The 19,295-nt window shown below is 39.6% G+C and overlaps 2 protein-coding genes across 2 annotated transcripts; one reads left to right on the forward strand and one right to left on the reverse strand.

Annotated features, from left to right (window-relative positions):
* Window positions 1-11,790: 11,790 nt before the first annotated feature.
* LOC129742399 (luciferin 4-monooxygenase-like) lies at window positions 11,791-14,792 on the reverse strand. Its single transcript, XM_055734299.1, has 3 exons — window positions 14,362-14,792; window positions 13,965-14,286; window positions 11,791-12,876 (listed from the first exon to the last, which is right to left on the reverse strand). The coding sequence occupies exons 1-3, from the start codon at window positions 14,717-14,719 to the stop codon at window positions 11,916-11,918; spliced, it is 1,641 nt and encodes a 546-aa protein (XP_055590274.1). The 5' UTR covers window positions 14,720-14,792; the 3' UTR covers window positions 11,791-11,915.
* Window positions 14,408-17,009, forward strand: LOC129742406 (luciferin 4-monooxygenase-like). Its single transcript, XM_055734307.1, has 3 exons — window positions 14,408-15,571; window positions 15,643-15,964; window positions 16,041-17,009. The coding sequence occupies exons 1-3, from the start codon at window positions 15,211-15,213 to the stop codon at window positions 16,984-16,986; spliced, it is 1,629 nt and encodes a 542-aa protein (XP_055590282.1). The 5' UTR covers window positions 14,408-15,210; the 3' UTR covers window positions 16,987-17,009.
* The last annotated feature ends 2,286 nt before the right edge of the window (window positions 17,010-19,295 follow it).

Consider the following 19,295-nt stretch of genomic DNA (forward strand, 5'->3'; position numbering starts at 1 on the left):
AGTTTCACTGAAGGCTTATATGTATGTGTTCGTTTTTAATAAAACAACTTTTTAAGTTTTGAGTTGTTAAACCTGAAGCCAATTCTGGAGATTCTAAGATTGGACCACATTCATTCGATTTAGAATTTTTAATGCGAATGGCTTCTGGTTTGAAACTCCTTAAACTAAATGCGTATTAAGAAATTTCTTTTATGTTTTAACCATGATCGAAATATTTAATAAGTTTAAAATTTGTTATCAAGGATTAAGAAAGATTGCAAAAAATTCTCCTTGTCCATAGTCTAAATAACAGACCCTATTATATTTAGGCACATGTGGTTCAATTTTGACGCAATTTTCTTAACAACTTTACTTAACATTTTCCGCTTTTAGAGTACAAATAGAGCTTAGACAAAGATCATAAATGAGACTTCCATGAGTAAAAATAAAATCCGCTCTCACCTGATTTTAAATATTTGAGTCGAATGAGTCCTTTATTCATCATGACTTGCCTGAGTCGTTTTTATTTAAATCGCCTCAGTAAAAAAACGACTGGTTTGAATCTGATTTTTTTTTACTAACTCGATTTTTTCAGATTTTGAATCGCGAAAATTTATCGAGTTTAGATTTTACTCCAAAGAGAAATAGTTCACAATTGATTCAGTCATTTCTATTTCCACTTCTATTGTGCAATACTTTATGAATGAAACGACTGTTTTGGTTGATTTTTTAAGGATTTTTAACGACTATCAGTCTCGGATTTTTTAAGTAAAAACGACTGTTTTTTACAGTCATAATACACAATTCTGTGTCAAACCAAAAAATAATAATAACATTTTCATATGTGATGAAAGAAATTAGAGAAACATGAACTATCAAAGAACGAAAGAACACAAGCCGTAAATATCATGAAAATTTCGAAAAAGATACAACGGCTCACCGACAGGACTTGAACCTGCAATCTCCGTTTCGGTACAACGGCGCGTTAGCCAATTCCACCACGGTGAACGTGATGGAACCGGCGAACACGAGCAATCGAGCTCTGCCGATCAACTGCTGGACCTTCTATCGAAACACCATGTATATCCCGCATGTGATCTTTCCCTCTATTGATCTCTCTTGTTTCTCTAACCCCACCCATCGACTCGGGATTTTAGCCGAGCGAGCACATGGTCGATTGCTTCGGGTTTGCCGCAACTTACGGTCAGATGAAGAAGCAATCAGTGCCGCTCAAGGTTCCGAGCAGACCAGTTACACAGGGAGGTGTTGCTCTGTTGAAATCAATACTGATGTTATGAAATCGCTTGGTACATCTTTGTACCTGAAAATGATCACATTTTCATATGTGATGAAAGAAATTAGAGAAACATGAACTATCAAAGAACGAAAGAACACAAGCCGTAAATATCATGAAAATTTCGAAAAAGATACAACGGCTCACCGACAGGACTTGAACCTGCAATCTCCGTTTCGGTACAACGGCGCGTTAGCCAATTCCACCACGGTGAACGTGATGGAACCGGCGAACACGAGCAATCGAGCTCTGCCGATCAACTGCTGGACCTTCTATCGAAACACCATGTATATCCCGCATGTGATCTTTCCCTCTATTGATCTCTCTTGTTTCTCTAACCCCACCCATCGACTCGGGATTTTAGCCGAGCGAGCACATGGTCGATTGCTTCGGGTTTGCCGCAACTTACGGTCAGATGAAGAAGCAATCAGTGCCGCTCAAGGTTCCGAGCAGACCAGTTACACAGGGAGGTGTTGCTCTGTTGAAATCAATACTGATGTTATGAAATCGCTTGGTACATCTTTGTACCTGAAAATGATCACATTTTCATATGTGATGAAAGAAATTAGAGAAACATGAACTATCAAAGAACGAAAGAACACAAGCCGTAAATATCATGAAAATTTCGAAAAAGATACAACGGCTCACCGACAGGACTTGAACCTGCAATCTCCGTTTCGGTACAACGGCGCGTTAGCCAATTCCACCACGGTGAACGTGATGGAACCGGCGAACACGAGCAATCGAGCTCTGCCGATCAACTGCTGGACCTTCTATCGAAACACCATGTATATCCCGCATGTGATCTTTCCCTCTATTGATCTCTCTTGTTTCTCTAACCCCACCCATCGACTCGGGATTTTGCTATCGTGCTCGCTCGGCTAAAATCCCGAGTCGATGGGTGGGGTTAGAGAAACAAGAGAGATCAATAGAGGGAAAGATCACATGCGGGATATACATGGTGTTTCGATAGAAGGTCCAGCAGTTGATCGGCAGAGCTCGATTGCTCGTGTTCGCCGGTTCCATCACGTTCACCGTGGTGGAATTGGCTAACGCGCCGTTGTACCGAAACGGAGATTGCAGGTTCAAGTCCTGTCGGTGAGCCGTTGTATCTTTTTCGAAATTTTCATGATATTTACGGCTTGTGTTCTTTCGTTCTTTGATAGTTCATGTTTCTCTAATTTCTTTCATCACATATGAAAATGTGATCATTTTCAGGTACAAAGATGTACCAAGCGATTTCATAACATCAGTATTGATTTCAACAGAGCAACACCTCCCTGTGTAACTGGTCTGCTCGGAACCTTGAGCGGCACTGATTGCTTCTTCATCTGACCGTAAGTTGCGGCAAACCCGAAGCAATCGACCATGTGCTCGCTCGGCTAAAATCCCGAGTCGATGGGTGGGGTTAGAGAAACAAGAGAGATCAATAGAGGGAAAGATCACATGCGGGATATACATGGTGTTTCGATAGAAGGTCCAGCAGTTGATCGGCAGAGCTCGATTGCTCGTGTTCGCCGGTTCCATCACGTTCACCGTGGTGGAATTGGCTAACGCGCCGTTGTACCGAAACGGAGATTGCAGGTTCAAGTCCTGTCGGTGAGCCGTTGTATCTTTTTCGAAATTTTCATGATATTTACGGCTTGTGTTCTTTCGTTCTTTGATAGTTCATGTTTCTCTAATTTCTTTCATCACATATGAAAATGTGATCATTTTCAGGTACAAAGATGTACCAAGCGATTTCATAACATCAGTATTGAATAATAACATTTTTTTAAAGCTTTGGTAATTTTTCTTTAAATCCTTTAATATCTTTTTACCAGAATCACCAAATCAGTTCTTGAGTACCACGGGACCTAAACATAGCATAAAACTCCGAACCCAAACCGGTCCGATCTCTCTGAGCTGAGTATGCTTATCGATGTGTCAGCTGCTAAAACGTTGAGCTACAAATTAAATTGTTGAGGAAAAATTTATAACCCACTTGTGTGAAAACACTATCCCATCTTCGTCAAGGGCTAGGGGGTATTGCATTTCACATAGCATCGGTTTAGGTCGAGATCGGCACGGATGGAGGAACTCCGAAAAAAGGTCCCCGGAGGAAGGAAAGAAAACTTTCGGAGATTGAAAAATTTATAGTCACGGCCCGAGGGCAGTTGCAGATAAGCCTGCCTCAAATAGGATCTCAGCTAAATGACGACATGAGCTGTCTGGAAAATGCCTAAACGGGGCAATATTGGATTTGATGGAAATACTTCATTAGATTCGAAAGTCTAGGATGAGTATTCTCAATATGGGACGAAATTATCTATAGGATATACGAAAAACTTCCTTCATAAAATAGTTTTTACTGTTGACATATGGCTTCTTAAATGATCAAGTTCGTTGAAAATTTATGCTTAATTTTGTGCATACCTTATGAACGCATCTTGACACAGAGGAGTTCATCATTAACTCAGCGGCTGGAAAATCTTCAACAAATACTTTATTAATTTTAAAGACAAACAAAACTATGGAGTCCATCATCATCCCGGTCTAGAACCTGGGACCTAGGACCCGGTGAAGGACGTGAAAACGTGCCGGTGTTTTTGTCACGATTATTTCTCGACATTTCGTCCATCGACCGTGGAAGAAACGATTTTCCGCCTTTCCGGCAGTGTACCGGTGAATATGTGAAGACATTTTCCACCGGCTGCCGGAACGTGACTTTCGGAAAAGGGGAGATTTATATTTTCCCACAGCATTCATATTTGGGCAGCCGTGATGGAAGCCTTTCGGTAGTTTTCGTCTTTTTTTTCGGGCCTTCATTGCTCCCGGATTCACTGCCGGTTGTTGTTTTTTTTTGGAAACCACATGGCGACGGTGTCCTTTTTCCCCGCAAGTATGTGTGAACTCTTTTTGAGGTTTATTCCGGGGCCTGTCTATGTTTTCGGGACTATCCCGTTTTACGGCTGGACCCGAAATAATCACGTTTTATTGGCAGCACGTGAGACTAGGTTAGCAGGTTATAGATCTGTCGAAATGTCAAAAGCATCGATTACATTGTATCACTGTTACCTCAGGAGATAATTGGCTGAGTCTTAAGACCATTCAATCTGATTTAAAGTATGAAAACATTCTACTTGATAGAAGATTTATAGGAATTTTTTTTTCTGAAATTATGTTTTTTTTCCAAAATATAAATCCAGATCGATGCATGAATTTGGTTCTCCTGATCCAACGTAAATACATTAAGTGAATCTTTTGAACACTCTTCCTGTTGGTCCTCCCAATCCAACATTAATAGATAAAGTGAACCTTAAGAGCACTCTTCTTGTTGGTCCTCCCGTTTCAACGTAAACTCTTCATGTTGGTACTCCCGATCCAACGTAAATTATTAAAGCGAACCTTTTGAATACTTTTCATGTTGGTCCTCCTGATACAACGTAAATTCTTAAGTGAATCTTCAGAACACTTTTCATGTTGGTCCTCCCAATCCATCGTAAATTCTTAAAGTGAGCCTTTCGAACACTTTTTATGTTGGTCCTCCCGATCCAACGTAAAAACATGAAGTGAACCTTCAGAACACTCTTCATGTTGGTCCTCCCGATCCAACGTAATTTTTTTTGTGAACCTTCAGAACACTCTTCATGTTGGTCTCCCGATCCAAAGTAAGTACATAAAGTTTACCTTTAGAACACTCTCAATGTTGGGCCTCCCGATCCAACGTAAATACATAAAGTGAACCTTCAGAACACTTTTCATATTGGTCCTCCCGATCCAACGTAATTTTTTTTGTGAACCTTCAGAACACTCTTCATGTTGGTCCTCCCGATCCAAAGTAAGTACATAAAATTTACCTTTAGAACACTCTTAATGTTGGTCTTCCCGATCCATCGTAAATTCTTAAAGTGAACCTTTTGAACACTTTTCATGTTGGTCCTCCCGATCCAACGTAAATACATAAAGTGAACCTTCAGAACACTATTCATATTGGTCCTCCCGATCAAACGCAATTTTTTTGTGAACCTTCAGAACACTCCCGATCCAACGTAAATACATAAAGTTTACCTTTAGAACACTCTTAATCTTGGTCCTCCCGACCCAACGTAAATTCTTAAAGTGAACCTTCAGAACATTCTTCATGTTGGTCCTCCCAATCCAACGTAAATACATAAAATGAACCTTCAGAGCACTCCAGTTGGTCCTCCCGATCTAACGACCTTTAAATCAAAAGGAAATCAAATAAAAACTACTTGAGTTATGTCGGATTTATTTAGTGTAGAAATCTCCGTTTGGAAAATGAGACGCAGGAGAAGTTTTACAATTCAATGAACCGGTTATGTTGAAAGTAGCCTGTGTTCCAAATTTGATAAAAAACAATTGATAATTATTCGAAATTTGTAGTTGATTGTTTATGGGAACAACGGTACTCTAGATGAAAAAAATATCTAAAAGAAACTATTCTTATGAAAATTTCCAATCTTAACGGGTACTCCTAAAGAAGCCGCACCGTTTGTTAGTCGATGATTGTAACTGACATGTGGTTTCGAGCTGAATAAAGACCCGTTAGCTGATTGTTTTCATTTCCGAACAATTTACGCCGACAAGACATTATTTGGGTTCGTTCCGTTTTGCATCATTAGATCAATAGCGTTTCGGAAAGAAAATACTCTCAAAATGTCGTCAGAAAAGCCGATGGTGGTCTGTGGGATGGGAGAAGCCTTACCCTAAAGATGTGTTGTCGTGTCTGCCGGTGTCATCACATGTTCCCGGTTCGAAGCTTCGATTTCAGGAAAAACGACAACGGCTCCCTGACAGCGACAAGTAGTGCCACTTTATTTACAAAGATGGATGTGACGTATGCGGCTAATGATATCGGGTGTATAGGTCCTTTGCTTTTTTTCGGGTAAAGCTCCATCCCATCGATCAATCGACAAGTCTATTCTGTTACCCGACAATACGTTTCTGTAAATATGAGATGAGCCTTTCGAGACATAATTTTCTTCTATTGAATCCATCCATAACGATCCTGTTGTTTATATTTTTTTTTTGTAAAATTAAGAAATAAAATATTGATTAAAACTTTTCTGGCACACATCTTATTCTTGAACGGAAATGTCCCTTTTTTATCAGTAGATACCCCTTAGGAAAGTGTTGAAGTTCAAAAGCCATCAGGTGTAAATATAGTTTCCCGAACCATGGAGGTAAAAATGGCAAATAAGATGGACTCTAAACACCAAATAGATTGAAAAAAGACCAATTTAATCGATTTTTCCAAGAATAAAGATAATCGATCCAAAAAATCGAAAATTGGGTTCAAAAGATCGATCTCGCAAAAATAGATCGAACCTAATTCTGATAAAAATTTTTATCACAATTAAAGAAAAATATCAAAACCAATTAACATAAATATTGTCGCTAAATCCGTAAATCGGAGTTTTCGTCAATATCAGCGCCGCACAGTGGGTCAGAACCTTCTTTGCGCTGGACAAAACCTCGCTACTTGTTTAAGTTTATTCATAAAGGTTCAATGTCTTCAGATGATATGTTTTCGGTTATAAAAGCTATCTCATCAACTAGTTGACGATCTTCCAGCTCATTATTTAAATTCATTTTTGAAAGGATTATTTTATCGATGATATCGGTATCATATCGGTAAATTAATGACAAGTTCAGCTTATCTTGATCACAAGAACTTCAAAACGAAAAAAAAAATATGTCGGAAAATTTTCTACATTTAAGATGGGACACTGCCCTATTCAACGCACTTTTTACGACAAGAATCCTTCGAGTGGTTCCAAACAATTTATTCTTGAAGTTTTGTGCAGATAAACGCGTATTTTCAATGAACTTTACGTATCAATTTATTCAAAAACCATCGATCTCCAAATTCTTTAGAATAAATTCCTTCCGAACTCAACGCAAAACAGGAATTGAAAAAAAAGTATTTGAAAATTCTTAGATTTTAGAATTTGAATAAAGTATTGTAAATCTAATCATAATTAACATAAATGCTCTCGGCATCACTATAAACATTTCCAAAAGATATGTCATGTAGATGTTTTTCTAAGTTATTAGCAACTACTTTTTGTTTCTTGGCAAGTATTAGCGATCAACTGAACTTGGCCATTAGCAGTGCACTTGAAGAATACAATGCAAAAACTGAACTTGAAATAAAGACTTGTCCAAAGAATTTTTTCAATTACATGAAAACAAAATTGAAAAGGAATTTTCTTTCAAAAATGCACCTTGACGAACATGTCGGTGATCACTCGGAGAAAATTTGCAATCTTTTTGCAAATTTCTTTCAAGAAATTTATACGACATTTAATGAAGAAGATCGTGATCGCGATTATTTTTCATTTTTCCCAGAATTCTCAAGGGACATTAGTATTAATCAAGTTCATGTGCAGGATATTCTGCAGGGACTAAGAAATCTAGACGCTTCGAAAGGTCCAGGACCAGGCGGAATTCCTCCTGTATTCATGAAATGTTTAGCAATTTAGCAGCTCCATTGTTTTGACTTTTCAATATATCATTAGAATCAGGGAATTTGCCAAATATTTGGAAAAACTCATTTTTAGTGCCCATATTCAAATCTGGTCGAAAGTCTGACATTCGAAATTATCGCGGAATAGACATTATCTCTTGCCGAATAACTGACAGGCAACATGGCTTTTTTAAAGGCCTTTCAACCTCAACTAATTTAATTGAATTTATATCCTGTTCATTGAAGGCAATGGATAATGGCAACCGTGTGAAAGCTCTTAATACAGACTTTAGTAAGACATATGATCGCATACAAATTACAAAAAATTGGAATAAAATCTCCTGAAATGGCTTGAATCATACCTAACGAATCGCCAACAAATAAAAAAATTTCAATGGAAAGAAATCACTCCCTATTCAAGTCACTTCAGGAGTTCCGCAAGGATCTTATTTAGGACCCCTACTTTTCATTCTTTATGTAAACGACTTTTTTTTATTCTCAAAAATCTCAAAAATTCAATGTAAAAAATGCAATTTAATATCACTTAGCAAAAAAAAATCAACACCAAAAATCACAACTACATTAGGAGATCAGAATGTAGAAAATGTGAACGAGTCAGGGATTTAGGAACTATCTTAGATTCTAAACTAACTTTTACAGACCATTACAATACTATCATCCATTGGGCATTATTATATGGAAACATTTTTTCTAGATTTGTATCAAAACCAATATTATCTAATTTCTTTAATTGAATTCTTTCTCGGGCAGATGTTGGCCAACTTTTGAATCAGTAGGGCCAAAAAAAATCAGAATGTCTCACTTTGAATAAGCCGCATTTTTTTTTTTACAAAACTAAGAACATGTGAACAGTACTGAACAAAATAAAGAACGCATAATCTGTTTAAATTCCTTTCGAAGTATCAGGTATATCAACTCATTGTGTTCGGGTGAACTGTCGAATTTTTTTTTTCTACAGTTCTGACTTGTGTAATTATTTCGTAAAGAAATTGTACATTAGACTGAGTCGATTTGGGGTCATTTTTAAGTAACATTTATATGAGTAAATTTGAACTTGTAAGTTTGTATGGGAAAAGGAATTTTTCCGCTGAACAACTTTGTCGAAGACTGTAACTTCGTTTTTTATAAGGCAAAAAAGTTATTAGCTATTTAACAGCGGTATGTTTTTGGCATTGATAAACAACAAATTTAATTGACATCACTGCTGGGTGCCCCGCGAAGTGTTGCATGAAAAGTAGTCTTGCAATACCTCGCTAGGCACCCAGCAGTGATGTCAATTGAATTTATTGTTTGTCAATGCCAAAAGACATACTCCTTTTAAACAGCTAATAACTTTTTTGTCTTATAAGATACAAAGTTACGGTCTTAGACAAAGTTGTTCAGTGGAAAATTTCCTTTAGGGAATTTATAAATTGGCACAAAACCATTAGCAGGCTCTATTCCACTAAAAAACAAAAATGATGTTGATTTTTCAGTACAAAATATTCAATTTTCCCATACAAACCTAAAAGTTCAAAACTCATTCATGATTTTTTACAGAATTTTTGAGTAACGTTTACATCAGTAAGTAAACGTTACTCAAAAATTCTGCAAAAAATCATGAATGAGTTTTGAACCAAAACAAAGCTTATTAGACCCTAGGGTTTGAGATATTCTAAAATGACCCCAAATCGACTCAGTCTATTATGTACATTCATAATGTACATTCACACTTAAGCATAATTGTAGTGCAAGTCATTTTTCGCTGAGACAAAATAAAGTAGACAGTTTAATTAATGATATCAGATCACTATTTCTCAGCTCAAAAAGTGGATTTTTGTGGATTCTCTTCCCTTTAGATAATGATTTGAAAAAAAAAAATTTTCAAAACAATGTATTTGATTTTCAATGTATCATAACTAATTAGTACCTGATTCAGTCCGATAAAATTGTGAATGGTCTTTATTGCCTGAAAATGCGTTCACCTCTACTGAACAACAAACAGGTTTATTTTTTAAAATAAAGTCTACGATCTTGTCGTTTTTTTGGAAGCCTAATATACGATCTAAAAACTGCTGATGTGTTTCTTCTTTTTACTGAATAGTTTTAGAAATTTTGACCAAATTCGGCCAGATTTTAGGTTGAGAATTTTTAAATCAAATGTCTGGATTTTGCCAGGGTTTTTTTTAAGATAAAATTGCCTTGATTTGTCCGGTGAAAAATTAAATCATCAATCTTGATCTTAATTATAATGCTTCAAAAAGTAGCGCCAAGCAAAAACTGATAAAATTAGGCTTTAATAAAACCTTGCTATTCTACCTTGCATCTATAAAAAAATTCTATCTCGGACATTTGGCTCGTTCGGACAGCGATAGTTAACCTCCGAACGTGTGAAAACCTTGTTTTGAGTAATAAAATTCAACTTTACATCCAAAGAGCTGCAGGTTGTCGACTACTGCTATTGGACTAGCATCTTTTACTATTTATAGACTTTTTTTCAAATTCTGATTGTGATTGTTCCTATATCTTGGGGTGTAGCTAATCCTGTACACTACACAACGTTCTCAGTTTCAGAGTTTAAAAACTAACGTCTTATTTCACAGAATGTATTGAAATATAACGACTGCCTTAAATTAACATCTATTCCCATCATTTGCTGAGAAAATCATTTACCTGAAACTATGAAATAGAGAAACATGCTTTTCACCTTTAAAACATGAAAATCCAATGTGTTCAAAAGTTGTACAATCTCCTTTCGCCATCTTCTGTCACTTTCTCTAATGACTCGCCGATGAAAAAGAAAACACCCAACTTCGTTGATCCCGACTGTCAAACGAGACTCTTTTTGGGTTAGGACTAGCATTTCACTTCTAAGGATCCGCTTCCAAATCCATCAGATATCCCTGCAGAAAATTGGCAACTCTCCAACGGATAAGCTGTGCAGCTCATCACCTTATTTAGCAGGTTGGTAGGTAGGTATGTAAATCATCATCCACTGCTCCCGGCAGGGTTTCGAATTACCCATTACCCAAAATACCACCCCTCATTTGGGCGGCCCTTATCATTGGCACGTTTAGTCGCGTAAACAAGTTTATTTTCTTGCCAAATTTTACGCTGCAAATTAGCATCATTAACACGTCACCACATACCTACAAATTTTCACAAACCCATATACACATACACAATTTGACAGACCGGAGGGTTCGAATGTTTCAACATGAAGGGAACTGCACACACTTCACTTCAGCCGGCACGCTGGACTTGTGTCTGCTTCTCCTCTGGGGCAGAATATAGGGTTAAAGATTTAGAAATATTCAAAAATTTGGAAATAAGTTTCTTTTCCACAAACTGTAAAAAACAATTTTCTAAGGTTATTCGATGTTTTTTTATTAGGGAGCACGAAAATTGTTATGGTAACCCTGAAACGTCCCCCGTAACCTATGTTACTCATGTTCGCCGAAATCGGCTCGTAAAGATGAAAAAGCTTTTATTTTTACGGGTTTTCCCTCCATGCGCCCAAAAGACAGAAGAACAAAAAATCATGCACGAACAAAGTTACTGCCGGTATAAAAACGTTGCTCTTCAAAATTCGAAGGCTTCTGTGCTGCATACCGGATACAGTGTCAAATGGGTTGTGATCGGTTGGATGGCTGACGGGAGACGAGAATTCTTCACCCAACCCTCAGCTCCCAGCTTCCAGACTTCCCGTGTTTGAAGGGCCATCCATTTTCCAGGTACCTACCTGCTGGATGCTGCTGGAACAACATCCTCATTCTGTTCGCTGTCAACGGTGCAAAATCAACACCACCATTAATCATCAAACAAGCATCCAGTTCGAAAAACCGCCATCATGCAGAGCGCCGGAGTTGCCTTTCCTTTTCTCTGACAATTTGGTGAATATTTCTCAGTCACAAAATAACCAATTCCATGCATCACAACCAGTGAATAATGACTTTATTACGTGAAACTTTACAGTGTTATCAACCAGATTTTGAGTTCAGGTGGATGTCATCATCTATGCCATACGACCTTTTTCAAATTTCAATTCCGATACTAGATTTTGATTATATTTTATTTCATTAGATGTATATGTAAGTTCCTTTATAATCATTTTCCCACTTCCCATGAGTACGGTTGAGTTTGCTAATCGAGAGTCTTTTGATAGAATTCCTATAGTTTCGATTTCCTCTTGGCAATTTCCCGAAGCGTTCGTCGCAGAATTTTACCACTTGCAGTCTTAGGGATTTCGTCGATCAATCTCACACCTCCATGTAGCCGTTTCTGCTCCGACACCTGGCCGTCTACAAACTTGACGATCTCTAGAGGATCCACAGAGGCCCCTTCGGCCGAAACAACAAAAGCAGTGGCCAATTCGCCAACTCGTTCGTCCGGAACTCCGATAACGGCAGCGTCCTTTACCTTTGGATGGGACAACAAAATGGCCTCCAATTCTGCTGGTGGAACCTGGTAAGCATTATACTTGATCAGCTCCTTCAATCGATCAACGATATAGAAATCCTTCTCATCGTCGTAATATCCAACATCACCGGTCCGGAACCATCCATTCTTGTCCACTGCATCCTTGAGCCCCAGATACCCCTTCATAATCAAGGTTCCTTTGAAGCACAACTCACCTCGTTGATAGGGACCCAAAGTGCGTCCTGTATCCGGATCGACCACCTTAACCCATTGACCAGGTCGAACTCGTCCAACACTTCCGGGTTTATTTTCAGCATCCATTTGAACTAAAATTGCCAATGTAGTCTCACTCAAACCATACGCCTGCCTTATTGAAGTGATCTTCAGCCGTGACCTAATCAAATCCTCGACCTCTCGACTCAACGGAGCCGCGCCAGAAATGATTGTTTTGACTGAGGACAAATCGTAGTGGTCGACCATTGGATTCTTGGCCAGAAAAACAGCAATCGGTGGCACCAGGTTCAGCATGTTCGGTCGATACTGTTGAATGCAGCGCAGGTACGATCGAGGATGGTACTTGGGCAGGAACACCAGTCGCATTCCATTGATCAACCAATTCAGCATCGTTACGCCTCCCGCTACGTGGAACCATGGAGTCACCTCGACACTGATCATGTCCTCCGTGGTTGACCCAATTTTATCCAGAAAGGTCCTGAGGATTTCATGAAGTAATGATACAATTAGGAAAGTTGTCAAAATTGTCAAAATTGTCAAAACTGTCAAAACTGTCAAAATTGTCAAAATTGTCAAAATTGTCAAATTGTCAAATTGTCAAATTGTCAAAATTGACAAAATTGTCAAAATTGTCGAGATTGTCAAAATTGTCAAAATTGTCAAAATTGTCAAAATTGTCAAAATTGTCAAAATTGTCAAAATTGTCAAAATGGTCAAAATTGTCAAAATTGTCAAAATTGTCAAAATTGTCAAAATTGTCAAAATTGTCAAAATTGTCAAAATTGTCAAATTTGTCAAAATTGTCAAAATTGTCAAAATTTTCAAAATTGTCAAAATTTTCAAAATTTTCAAAATTGTCAAAATTGTTTAAATTGTCAAAATTGTCAAAATTGTCAAAATTGTCAAAATTGTCAAAATTGTCAAAATTGTCAAAATTGTCAAAATTGTCAAAATTGTCAAAATTGTCAAAATTGTCAAAATTGTCAAAATTGTCAAAATTGTCAAAATTGTCAAAATTGTCAAAATTGTCAAAATTGTCAAAATTGTCAAAATTGTCAAAATTGTCAAAATTGTCAAGATTGTCAAAATTGTCAAAATTGTCAAAATTGTCAAAATTGTCAAAATTGTCAAAATTGTCAAAATTGTCAAAATTGTCAAAATTGTCAAAATTGTCAAAATTGTCAAAATTGTCAAAATTGTCAAAATTGTCAAAATTGTCAAAATTGTCAAAATTGTCAAAATTGTCAAAATTGTCAAAATTGTCAAAATTGTCAAAATTGTCAAAATTGTCAAAATTGTCAAAATTGTCAAAATTGTCAAAATTGTCAAAATTGTCAAAATTGTCAAAATTGTCAAAATTGTCAAAATTGTCAAAATTGTCAAAATTGTCAAAATTGTCAAAATTATCAAAATTATCAAAATTGTCAAAATTGTCAAAATTGTCAAAATTGTCAAAAAATTCAAAACTATGAAGATTGTGAAAATTGTTAAAATTTTTAAAATTGTCAAAATTGTCAAAATTTTAAAAAATTTTGAAATTGTCAAAACTATCAAAATTCGCGTTACCTTGTGTAGGAAAACGTGGTCATCATGTTGGATTGAGTGATTTGCACCCCCTTCGGTAAGCCGGTGGTTCCTGAAGACATTACAATCAGTGCGACTTGATTAGCAATGTCTACAGCATTTGGTACAAATTTTCCTAGTTCCAATTGGCGGTTGGAGTTTTCCAAACATTTTTGAAAGGTTAATTCATGGTCACTCGAATCAAAGTGGATGATCTTGCTAGCGAGTTTGATGTTTTTTACAGCTTTTTGCAACGCCAAATATGGTTGAGCAGAAACAATCACCACTTTGGGTTTCGTCAGCTTCAAACAGTGCTCTAGTTCGTCTGAAAATAAAAAAAAATATTTGTGTTTCTTATCTACTCATTCTATAAAACTGTTTACGGTCAGGTTCAACTTACTTACAGAATATCCGGGATTGAAAAGAGCTGCGGTAGTTCCCAAATACATCAGGGCAAATACCGTTACAGGATATTCGAATCTATTTTCACTGATTATGGCAACGACATCATTCGGAGCAATGCCCATCTCCCGTAAATAACTAGCGAGAGCCAGCGATTGCTCCAAAATACCGCCATAGCTAAGTTGCACACTGGTGACCCCATTGATTAGGGCTACCTTTTCAAGGCGTTTGGAAAACTCCTTCAGGATCAGCTCTCCCAAAGACCTGCAGCCACGATCAAAGTCCAGCTGCAACGGACCACCGTAAATTATGTTAGGATCATTCGAATGATCATGATCGCCACCGGAGGAAGACATCTTCTGAACGAATCAAGTCAACTCACTAATCACAACGTCGCAGATCGGCTGTAAAAACCGAACTAAGAAAATCGTTGTTATTCAATTGCCTGTTTACCGGAGATAAGGGTCTGCCAGCTACTAGAGATAATTGAAATATGGAACGAGATAAACTGGTTTGGAACAGATCATTGAATAGAGGCAAAAGTCTATGCCTGTCCTAGTGAGAAGCAACGATTACAACATCAATTGGTCTACAGATGTGGCCAGTAGAATTTCAAACTATTCAAGATTTTCTAGTTCCCTCATGCATTCTCTCAAAAACAAAGGCAATAACATAGGAAATACGATAACGATTATCGAAACGAAGTTGAGAACGAAGAATCAAAACAATTCAAAATTGAGCGTATTATCATTGACGAAGAAGCAGAAGACGAGCGGCGGTAAAGAGCAGCCAAAAATTTAACCAAAACTCTCCGCTTCAGTACACTTTAAGCCGTGCGTCGAGAGAGATGTCTTCCCGAAATCGAGCCAACCGGAGTGACGACGGCGACCCGAACATTATCTACGGGGGCCCCCTGCCGAGTGATTTCAATCGGGGATGCAATTCGCTGGGAGAGTTCATTCTTCGGCAGTTGTCCGAAGATTTACAGAAGGTGGCTCTCATCAGTGGCTTTACGGCGCTGCAAATTACCAATGGGGCAATTCTGGACCAATCACTGGCGCTAGCTTCGTATCTGATGGATTTGGGTGTCATCGCCAATGATAGCGTAGCGCTGATCAGTGAAAACCGGTTCGAGTATCCGGTGACAATATTTGCCTGTCTGTACTTGGGCGCTCGGGTGACGCTGCTGAATCCCGGCTATGTCGAAAGTAAATGTTTTCATTTTGTGTGTTTATGTTTGTTGACGTTTGCCAAAGATAAGATTACTCTCATCCAACAGGAGAATTGGAGCATGCGTTACGCCTTACCAAGCCAAAGGTAATCTTCGCTGCTGCGTCTGCGTATTGGGCATCGCAAAAGGCTTGCGCTAGAATACGTCTTGCTGCGCGAACCATCCTCTTCGATAAAGGTGCTCGAGGTTTGACCTTTGAAAAGTGTTTGGAAGACTCTAACCGTCAGCTCCAGTTGGGAAGTTTTGTTCCTGCTGCGGTGAACATTGCAGAACATGTGGCGTTCATTGTCATGTCCTCAGGGACTACCGGACTTCCGAAAGGCGTTCAAATCACTCATCGTAATGTTATGAGCCGGTTTTGTTTCGGATGGTAGGCCACTGATAAAGTTTTCCGTAAAAAAAAAAATACAAATTTACTAATATAATTTGATTTTTTTTATTTGTAGGTCGTTCCTGAATCAACCAACATCTTTGGCCGTAGATGTTCTTCCATGGTTTCACGTGGCCGGAGGAATCGCTATGCTGAACAGTGTTGTCAACGGAACCTGCCTAGTTTTCCTTTCCAAATTCAACCCTAGAGTATACCTCGGCTGCATTCAAAAATATCGACCAACACTCCTCAGTATGGTTCCACCGATAGCAATATTCCTGGTGAAAAATGATCTAATAAGGCAGTACGACCTATCGTCCGTCAAATCGATCATTGTTGGAGCGGCACCCCTTAGCAGGAACGTGGAACAGCTTCTCAAGAGTAGCCTCCAAAATGTTAGTATTTGCCAAGTTTACGGGCTCAGCGAAACCACGGTTGGCATTTTGAGTCAAACTGGTTCCGAGAATAAGCCGGGCAGTGTTGGACGTATACGGATCGGTCAGTGGGTTAAGGTCATCGATCCCGAAACGGGAAAAACATTGGGTCCAAACCAACGCGGCGAGCTGTGCTTCAAGGGGACTTTGGTCATGAAAGGGTACTTAGGAACGGTAGGCGTACTTGATCAAGATAGATGGTTCCACACCGGTGATTTGGGCTATTACGATGACGATAAGGATTTCTATATCGTCGATCGGCTGAAGGAGCTGATCAAGTACAAGGCATTTCAGGTTCCACCGGCCGAACTCGAAGCCATCATTTTGACGCACCCTAAGGTGAAGGATGCAGCGGTTATAGGCGTTCCGGATGAACGGGTCGGAGAACTGGCCACAGCTTATGTTGTACCCGGCGATGGCGTCGAGCTGAAACCACAGGAAATAGTGAAATACGTGGACGGTCAAGTTTCTCAACAGAAACGACTCCACGGGGGAGTTATTTTGATTCAGGAAATCCCTAAAACAGCTAGTGGTAAAATTCTACGCAAAAAATTACGGGAAATGTCCAAAACAAAGTCAAAGTTGTAAATTTTTAGAATGTGTACATTGTTGTGAATAAAAAATACTTTGAGTTTCAAATTTCATTTTTCCTTCATCTTTAGTGGAATTATATCAACCTGTGTACATATCTCAGGTGGCGATGAAAATCTCATGCTAAGTGTTAGTAAATGTTTTTTTTTTGTAAACATTGAAACCATGACAATTCGTGACGTCAGTTGCATTTCCAAACAAACAACCAACAGCGAAACTTACTTACTTAATGATCCCGCGCCGATCCTCCGGTGCATAGGGCCGTGGTAAAAGACCTCCACTGTTGACGATCCGGAGCCAGCGTCTTCACCTGGTCCCAGTCAAGATTCTCGTCGACAGTTCGGATTTCAGCGGCTAGGCTTCGCCGCCACGAATTTCTGGGTCTGCCTCTTCTTCGATGACCTTCTGGATTCCAATCTAGCGCCCCTCTGCAAATCTCGTTTTCATCTCTTCGCAGCGTGTGCCCAATCCATCTCCACTTACGTTCCCGAATCTCGATTTCTAGCGCCTTTTGATGACACCGGCGATGTAGTTCCTCATTCGAGATCCAGTTGCCAGGCCACCAAGCGCGGATGATATTCCGCAGGCAGCGGTTTACAAATACTTGCAGTTTTCGCGTCGTTACCGCATATGTGCACCAAGTTTCACACCCGTACAGCAATACGGATTTGACGTTTGAGTCGAAGATTCGGATTTTTGTGCAAAACAATATCGTCAGCCAGGTCAAGGTCGTTCAGTTGCTCCATTGTTGAAGGATTCCACGGCAATCCTCGGTTCGGTGCACAGTCAATCGATCCAATCAGAATCTCATCCATTACGATTAGAAAAAGTAGCGGTGATAGAATACATCCTTGTCTCACTCCAGCAGTTACCGGGATGGGTTCGGACAAGACACCGTCGTGCAAGACCTTGCAAGAAAATGCCTCATACTGTGCTTCGATGAGATGGACTAGTTTCTCTGGGACCCCTCGTCGCCTTAGAGCCGCCCAGATGTTTTCATGGTTAAGTCGGTCGAATGCTTTTTCGAAATCAACGAACACCAGCAGAAGAGAGTCCTGGAATTCGTTGATTTGTTCCAGTATGATTCGTAGCGTTGTGATGTGGTCCACACATGATCGTCGAGATCGGAATCCAGCTTGTTGCCGTCGGAGTGTAGCGTCTATTTTCTCCTGGATCCTGTTCAGAATCACTTTGCAGAGTACTTTGAGGGTTGTGCAGATCAACGTTATGCCTCGCCAGTTACCGCACTCTGTCAGGTCTCCTTTCTTCGGGACCTTTACGAGGATACCCTGCATCCAGTCGGCCGGGAATGTTGCAGTATCCCAGATGTCAGCGAAAAGACGGTGCAACATTTGTGCTGATAGGGCAGGGTCGGCTTTCAGCATTTCAGCAGGGATGCAATCGATCCCAGGTGCTTTGTTGGATTTCATGTTTTTGATTGCCGCTTCTATTTCAGCCAGCGAAGGCGCTTCCGAGTTGACGCCATTTATGCGACTTACTGTTGGCGCTTCGAGCTGCAGATTCTGTTGGCCATCGCTATTCGTGACTCGGAAGAGTTGTTCGAAGTGCTCAGTCCATCGTTTGAGCTGATCTGTTCGATCGATCAATAACTGACCTGCTCGGTCTTTTAGCGGCATTCTTGCATTAGTCCTTGCACCACTGAGGCGGCGAGAAATGTCATAAAGTAATCGGATATCTCCATTGGCGGCGGCTCTTTCTCCCTCTTCGGCTAGGGAGTTTGTCCAGGCTCTCTTGTCTCGTCTACAAGCTCGTTTAACTGCCTTTTCCAGCTCCGCATATCGTAAGCGGGCGACTGCTTTGGCTGACCCGGTACATGCCTGCTCAATTCCGACTTTCGCCTTTCTCCGATCATCGACCATCCTCCAAGTTTCATCCGACATCCATTCACTCCTTCTTCCACAAACTTTACCGAGAGTACCATGGCTCGTCGTGATAAAGGCATTCTTGATTCCACACCACTGTTCTTCGACTGTTCCGTCTGTCGGCAGCTCCGAGGCTCGGGATTCTAGCTGTTCAACGTATGCCCTTTTCACCTCTGGATTCTCCAACCGGCGGACGTCGTATCGACACCCGACTTTCTCCTCGCGCCGTTGGACACGTGCAACTCTCAGTCGTATCTCGCCAAGGACGAGGTGATGGTCAGATGCAATGTCTGCGCTTCGCTTGTTGCGGACATCAAGAAGGCTCCTTCTCCATTTTCGGCTGATGCAGATGTGGTCAATTTGGTTTTCTGTTCGGCCATCTCGGGATACCCAAGTGACCTTATGTGCTGGTCGATGGGGGAA

Source organism: Uranotaenia lowii, chromosome 1 (genome assembly GCF_029784155.1).
Source record: "Uranotaenia lowii strain MFRU-FL chromosome 1, ASM2978415v1, whole genome shotgun sequence".
NCBI classification, from domain to species: Eukaryota; Metazoa; Arthropoda; class Insecta; order Diptera; family Culicidae; genus Uranotaenia; species Uranotaenia lowii.